Consider the following 8,289-nt stretch of genomic DNA (forward strand, 5'->3'; position numbering starts at 1 on the left):
TCAAGATTCACATTTCTCAATGTGACACAATTGTCAGTAGTAATACTTAATAGATTAATTTTGACTACATGTGATGTAAATGTTTAAATAGTGATTTTTTTAAAGTCTAAATATGACTTATAGATCAATTTTTGTGTGTGTAGTACAATAAAATGAACAGCGGGGGGCAGCAAACGACCACTTATTGGCTTATTATAACCAAGACTAAGCCCATACACATGTGTACCAAGTTTGGTTAAGATATCTCATTTTGTTCTTGAGTTATAGCCATTTTAGTAAAATAGGCTCCTCCCACAACATTTGTTTAACATATTAGTTTTGTTCATAATGGACTCACCTTTCTAATGATACAAGACACTTGAGTCTACGACATACGGTTTAGGAGTTATGAGCAGTTAAATATGACTTAGAGATCAATTATTTTGTGTGTAGTACAATAAAATGAACTGCGGGGGGCAGCAAACGACCACTTATTGGCTTAATATACCATTATTTTGATATGAACTCTGTAATTTTCACCTTTTTAATTGTTATAGAGGCAAATATTGTCCGATCTGTCTGAAATTTTTCATGCTTGTTAAGAGGCATAGGATACATGTACTGACTTGTTTTTAAGTAGATCTGAGCATTCATTGAATAGATATAGGCATTTGGAGACACTTGGTCAAGGCCACATCTTGAAATTACCCTGTTATAACCATTCAGATGCAAAAGTTTAACTTTTTTTTATAATTATTGCTCTAAAGAGTCCAGAGAATTGTACTGCACTGGTTTGGTTCTGATCAGGTCGAAAAATCTATTACTATTTTGCAAAAAGAGGTCTTTAACATAATCGTTAATATTTAATGAACGATTTGATTGACAGTATTGGTTCTTGAGGCAAAGTTGTTTAGCATGAGGAGATCTATCATAATATATGCATATTATGTGAATGTTTTTAACCCCACCTGATTACAGAGATGGAAAATACCATTTACAGCCAATACAGGCAATTCATCATAGGGAATACATGGTTTTCAAAGCTTTTTAACAGTTATAGCGCCACCTATGGTCCAATCTCCATGAAACTTTGCACACTTCTTCAGCATGTTATGTCACATATACATAACAATTTTAGTGACGTTTCTAGTTTTCCATTAAGATTTATAGGCTATTGAGTGTATTTTGCTACATCCCTCTTCTAAATGACACTGTTATAGCCATCTAAATGCAAAAGTTGGACTTTTTTTGATAATTATTGATCTAGAGAGTCCAGAGAATTGTCCTAGACTGGTTTGGTTCTGATCGGGCGAAAAACCAGGGACTAGTTTGCAAAAGTAGGTTTTGGACAAAATTCGACATAGCAGAAAACTTTCCCTGCCTACATCAAAATCGGAGATAGCCATTTTGTCTGCCTTGAGCCAAGGATTCCAACGATATAAGACACTTGATCCTGAGACAAACAGTCTAAGAGTTATGAGCAATTTTGAACTTTTGGTTGCTGTAGCGCCACCTATGGGCCATTCGGGGTCATACTCTGATAGGTTGTCCCCAAACTGAGGCCCACCATCTGGCCAGGTTTCAAGTCTCTAGGCCTTACGGTTTGGCCTGCACGATGCGTTTTACGAATCCTTACAATTACAATAGGGTTTCAGCATTTCATGCTTGAACCCCTAATAATAATAATAATAATAATAATAATAAAAATCAATACAATTACAATAGGGTTTCAGCACTTCGTGCTTGAACCCCTAAAAACCCTTACAATTACAATAGGGTTTCAGCACTTCGTGCTTGAACCCCTAATAAAAATCAGTACAATTACAATAGGGTTTCAGCACTTCGTGCTTGAACCCCTAATAAAAATCAGCACAAATACAATAGGTGTTCAGCACTTCGTGCTTGAACCCCTAATTATTATCCATGTTGAAAACAGTTGTGCTGCTTAATATTTTTTACGGAAACTACGAAAAAAAATTCAGGATTCTCTGATGAATAGAAAGTTAAACGGCATTTACTTAAAACAGAAATCTTTTGTAACATCTTAAATGTCAACTGTCACCTTTGTTCAATTTAATGGATCTTTGATGAAAAAAAGTATTAATTTTTTCAAAATACAGTTATCATTATTACCCATTAAAAAACATTTGACCACAATAAGGCGCAACTGACCAATGAAAACTAAGTATTCCAGAGAGCTGTGGCATGTAATAATTTTAGGTTATAATTGAGTATATTGTTTCTGTAATCAAGTGATGTATAATTGTGTCTTGTATGTGACACACTCCACACTGTGTACACTGTATTGTGCATTTTGTATGCATGTTGTGTGCGGCGTGAGGTATTGTGTAATGGGTATACGAGCTCACTTACTTTCCACATTTTTTGCGAAACTGTCTTTCGATGCCCTCTGACCTGCACAGGAACATACAACGGTTAATGAATCTTAATCAATCCCTACCCTAATCAATACTGAAAAACTTCAGTGAAAACGTATAAACACACACACACCTTTTCAAGTACACAGCCTCATCTTCCTCCACATTGCAGAACTTGTGGGCATGTTTTGCTGCATCAATCACTCTTGCTTTGTCCCGTGGTCTCATGGGTAATTTCTCTATCTGACAGTCTGAAAAGGTACACAGGAGCTTAATTATCTTTTTCTTTACTTCTTACAGAAAGCACACACAAGACCAACAGACAAAACCTATAGACTTTTGTAAAGCAGAAAGTTGATGCCCTATCGACCAGTGTGTTCTCTGACCTTTCCTCCTAGATATCATCTGGAATATCGTCTGCACTTTTAGTCTGTATTGATTGCAGAAAATGCTGTATTGTATTATGTTTAATTTAGTTTAAATTAATGTTGAAATTCATAATGTAGTTATTAATATGACTTTTAAAAGGGTAGGACACCAAAATATAAAAATAATAAGTCTTTTAACTCACCCTTCTGTTGTTCCAAACCTGTATAACAAACAGTTTTGATGAAAGTCATACAGGTTTGGAGATTTTAAAATGATTAACCTTTATGACATTTGATTTCACAAGAATTATAATGAACATGTATACCACAGATAGTTTAATCACACTCATTTCATTTCAAGAAGAAAATCACATTAATAACACCATACAAATGAAAAGCAGAACAATGGAATGTTAATTATCCTGAGCTTCTGAACATATTTCAATATTTTTTTTTGCTAAGGTGAATAGGTCCACAACTGTGCTGGAGAAGGCAGTAATCACTTGAAGGCCAAACAAACCATAAATGTACATCTCAAAGCGATTCAACTCAACAAGAGGACCCAGCAAAAAAGTGTTTTTTTTTTCTTTTTTCTGGTGAAAGAAATACATTGATGAAGAAGAAAGCAAAAATATTAAATGTCATGAATGTACAGTATTTATGGAGTAATTCACTGTTTTGTAGAGGAAGTGTCAAAATGACAATTTTCACCGGATATTTGGAGCTAAATTACAGGAGGGTAAAAGTTACTTTAAAAAGATGGCAGCATCATTATTTTATTGTTACACAGAGATTGGAGGGTCTATTAGTTAAATCTGTTGACGTTAGCCATCTTTGTTACATTATCTGCCAACGGTGCATTTATTAAGAATTAGAATCTAGAAGGATATTAAGATATACAGTATATAATACTTTTAATGTTACAGGCACGCTAACTTTGGGAAAACAATATTTATGGCACTCAGAGAGGTATATTCTATGCATGTTTTTTTAAGTCGAGTCAGGCAAGAGGACTCGCTGCGCACAGAGCCACACAGACAGCATGTGAACGCCGAATTCATGAAGTCAACAACATGCCCGCCTCGTCGAGTATCCTTGTAAACACAGTCGGTTATGTGTTGTAAACAATTAAGAAAGAAAACGGATGCGTGTCATTTATATTAGGTCCGTGCATTCATCTTAAAGGGACAGCAGCCTAATGTACCTGCCAATGGTCACCAATGGTGATCAAACAACAAAGGAGAAAATGACTTTGTAGCTTTAACAAAGATAACTTGTATTAATTAATATTATAAATATTCATGAATTAGTTATATTTCATTTATACCGTGAAGACTGTTATTTTACATTTGATTGCCAACTGAACACTGTTAGATTTACCTGAAAAACAAAGCACTGCTTATTTCAATTGTATCTTTCTTCTATTATATTTATCTATGCTTGTCATTTGTTTATTATTTTCTATGCTGATTCACTCCCCAACAAAATCACCCCAAATTATTCTAGAATGATAAATAAAGAGCTATTCAAATCATCTGGTAAAATTGCAGAAAAACAAAATATCGCAATGTAAGTTTTTTTCCAATATCGGTCAGCCCTAACACTTAAACCAAGTGTCTATGTGCTGCTAAATGCAAGAGTTTGACACTTGGAAAGATCCTGGAACAGGACTCTATATTAACACAGACATTCCTGTACTTGGATGGCCAATAAAACTAAGCATATGATGTGACGTCCACAGGCCAAAGTAAAGGACAACACATTCTAAAGTGCAAGGCATATAAAATGACACCTATACGACAATATTCACAACATAAGTGAGGCTGAGCGGAACAAAGCCTTGTGTGAAATATCAGTCCGCCTGCTCTAAAAGTGTTTCCCTGTTCACACATTCAACCGAGCTCCGGTGAAGACGTGTGAGGAAAAAACACTGAAGTTAGAGGACAAATCTGAATATTGGTAAAGTGTGATTAATCCCAATAGGTGCGTTTACATGGAGCACTGTAATCGGTTTAAAAGTCCAATCCGAATGAAAATGCTACATATAAACATCTGAATCGGAATAAAAATGGCCAAACCGAAAGAAATTGTAATCGGTTTGAGTCTTTGAGAGGGGTGGGATAAACCTTTTCATGAACCGATCAAACGAAAAATTCCACCATGTAAACGGCCTGATCCGATTACTTTGAGTGCACGTCTTTCTGTGACATGATATACAGCGCGCGCGCCTCCACAACTGAAGAGCGTGCGCCACGCTCACACCAGGCTTATGTTGACAAGACAGGAAAGTAAATTTTTCTGAGGTATTAAACGTATTATTTCGTAACATGTTATGAACATGATGTTGGAATAATGACACAGACATAGCCTGGCTACACCATCTCATCTTGACAGCGTTTGTCCTAGGCTTCAACTGCGCCTGACAGAAGAATACATTTTTCTGAGGTGATTCTTACACTTTACAACAAATAATGAATAGCTTTTATAAAACTGTATAAGTCCTGGTGGCCGTTGAGAGTTGCCATTGCAACGGGGAACATTCAGGCTGCTGGAGAGGACGTGACGACATTTTGTTTCTCGTAAATTAACGTTAGATATAAAAAAAAATTTATACCTTTGTGATTATGGTATCTTTCCTTATCTATGCGTTTAGTAGCCTACTAGTATGCGGAGCACGTCTTGAATGCTTTCATTCGTTTCACCGTACATCCTATGTTTTTATTAATAATTTGGGCGCATTTTATAGTTAATTTTGTGTTTTTCAAAATAAATGAATTGAATTAATTTTGATTCCGTATTCATCATTCACAGCTGTTGAAATAGCCATTGTATAGGACATAAATTAGTTTAAACTACTGCATGTCCGCCCACAGAAAAATAAATAAATATAAAAATTACCAACACAGAACTATTGATCCACGATACTAACGTCACGAATCTGATGCGGCAGGCAAACTGTGTGCGCATGTCACAAAATGATTCCGACTGAAAGTCAGCACATGTAAACACCAGGGCCCGTATTCATAAAGATTCTAAGAGTCCTCTCAGAAAACTCCTAATTTAGCTTAAAAACTTATACGTAGGAGTCTTAGCTTAAGAGCTATTCGGAACCGATCGGAGAGCAACTCTGAGCAAGGAAAATACAAAAACTTTTATCTTAGTGAAGAGGCGGGGCTGACCCCGTTGCTACGTATGACACAGTCTTTTGAAGACTGTGATTGGTTGGTTGTCCAAAAAGGGGAAAAAAGGAGCGCTTAGGTCCTATTATTATTAATAGGGTCTATTCTAAGCCTTCACTTTGAAATTACAAGTGCAAATTGTCCTATTTTACCGTTCTCTCTCACACACACACACACACACACACACACACACACACACACATAATATATATGTATATAAATCATTTTATTATTTACCATGCTGTTAATTTCCTATAAGGTATTTGATTGGCTTAGAGGTATAAACATTGTTCCAATCTTTCCAACTACACTGATTGCTGGCATGTCTATTTAATTGTTGGTTTGAAAGTTGGATTTAATGCAACAAACATGATCCCTGCACGATCTAATCTATTGTGTCTTATTAAGTCACTGTCATCCATTGTCTGCAACACGTTTCTTCTCCCTCTTCGTCTTTCTGCCATTTTCTCTGCTGCTAAAGAAACTCTTAAGCCTCTTAAAAGTCCTCGTCCGTGCTCCTAACAAATTTGATCTTAAGACCTCTTTTAAGGGTTAAGATGCTTTCTGAATTACTTTTTTCTTTACTAGGATTTTGTAGTTAATTTTAAGAGTAAATGCCTAAATTTCAAAGAATTTTCTTGGAATTTTGTCACTAGGAGCTACTCTTTGCATTAAGATTCTTTATGAAGTGAACCTTTCGACATGTTACATCGTTACTGACGACATGGTGGCCTGTGTTTTTTTTTTTTTGTAACGTTACTTGGATCATTTACTGAACTGATTAGTTAAAAATGTCCCCACAAATTATAGCAAACAAAGATCTATAATCGGTTCTCCCAATGGTCAAATTACTTTTAACAAGCTAAAGAGAAAAATTACAACAATAACGCCTTTAATTCTGTATGTTCATTATTCATTTTTACAAATTCATAAGTTCTATTTTTTTCCAATCGAATGTTCGGGGCATTACCCTTTCAAGGTTGGAAAACAGCCACGTGCTTAAAAGGAAAAGATTTCAGTAAACGAAGTATGCGTCGGTGCATTGAACGAAAACGATTAATTCACTAACATATTCATTCAAAAACAAACGAAACACCACCAAATCAGCACCCGGGCATAAACAAAACTCTAACGTTACGTCGCTGGAAGTCAAGATGTGGCGAGACCGTGTTAATCTCATTCTCAAAGGTAATTTAGTGGTTTACATTCAAGTTGAATGTACACAGTGAATTGCTGGGCGCGTTTTGAGCGATCATGAAGGTTGAAACCTGACATCGCTAACGTTAACGTTACTCACCCAAAACCAGGACCATCTGTCCACACAGACAGTAATACACGTGCAGAGGTTTCTCCCCATCATCATACTCTTCCCTGTCACGGGTGTCCGAGCACACAACACTCCGAGACACCACTTTGGGCATATTTAATTTTCGTTTACTTTCTTTTTAAAATCTGAATGTGATATCTGGTTTCAGACTTGTTTACTGTCCTGTTGTCGCCCGGTGATGACGTCGTTATGTGCCGTTAGGACAGCCCCAATATCTTTTGACTGGCTTCCTCTAGAAGGCGCTGTGGATATGAAAAAATACTAGAATCGTGTGCGGAAAATCTTGTATGATGACTGAATGAGTCATGAATCATGATGACAGTAGTAGAAATGAGATAAAATTGAGACGTAACGATAAGCGATTTCTCATTTGTGATAATGAAGTCAATATAAATATCAGTAATAATACATTTTTATTAATAATGCACTTTAATAAAGTAACCTATTTAATAAAGTAAATTAAAAAGTAAAGATCTCAAAAATAGATAATCAAAACATCTTAAAAAAATTGAAATCCAGAATAATATATGGGAATAAACAAAATGGATTCATTCTCATATATAAAGTTTTTTTTTTAATGTGTTTTTAATACCTTCTTGAAACTTTTTAAGGTTGGGGCATTCCTGATACCTGTAGGCAGAGCATTCGATTATCTATGAGCATTAATTTGGTCTCTATAAGGAAATGTCTCTGTATTTTCTGAATACATGGCATGTCCAGCTTCTTGGGAGTTACGTTTATTTTATTCTAGTAAATATAGTGACTTTGGTAATAAATTAGGTAACAATCATGTTTAACCCTCATCCTGAGAAAATCTCTAAATTTACGCTCATGTTTACTCATCTAGTTTATTTTTATATCTTTGTCTTGGAATAATATTACTTATTTACTTTGCACACCTAGGTTATTTTATTTGACTGTTTTTATTATTTAAAAAAAAATTTAATAGTTTATTTTATTATTTTAGTAATTTTACTTGATTTGATTTTACAGCACACTGCACACAGCTATCTTTGGTAGTACAGCTGTATGATTCCAATCAGAGATTCCTGAAGGAT

At 35.3% G+C, this 8,289-nt stretch overlaps 1 protein-coding gene across 1 annotated transcript in view; it reads right to left on the reverse strand.

Moving 5' to 3' along the window:
* The window catches only part of steep1 (STING1 ER exit protein 1), a 200,526-nt gene extending 193,048 nt beyond the window's left edge, over window positions 1–7,478 (reverse strand). The window contains exons 1-3 of the mRNA XM_079814688.1: window positions 7,202–7,478; window positions 2,491–2,608; window positions 2,353–2,394 (exon numbers count right to left, since the gene is read on the reverse strand). Coding sequence (XP_079670814.1) covers window positions 2,353–2,394; window positions 2,491–2,608; window positions 7,202–7,325 — 284 coding nt within the window. The 5' untranslated portion in view covers window positions 7,326–7,478. The remainder of the gene's footprint in view (window positions 1–2,352; window positions 2,395–2,490; window positions 2,609–7,201) is intronic.
* Between the last annotated feature and the right edge of the window lie 811 nt (window positions 7,479–8,289).

This window comes from Gobio gobio (genome assembly GCF_949357685.1).
Source record: "Gobio gobio genome assembly, chromosome: 4".
NCBI classification, from domain to species: Eukaryota; Metazoa; Chordata; class Actinopteri; order Cypriniformes; family Gobionidae; genus Gobio; species Gobio gobio.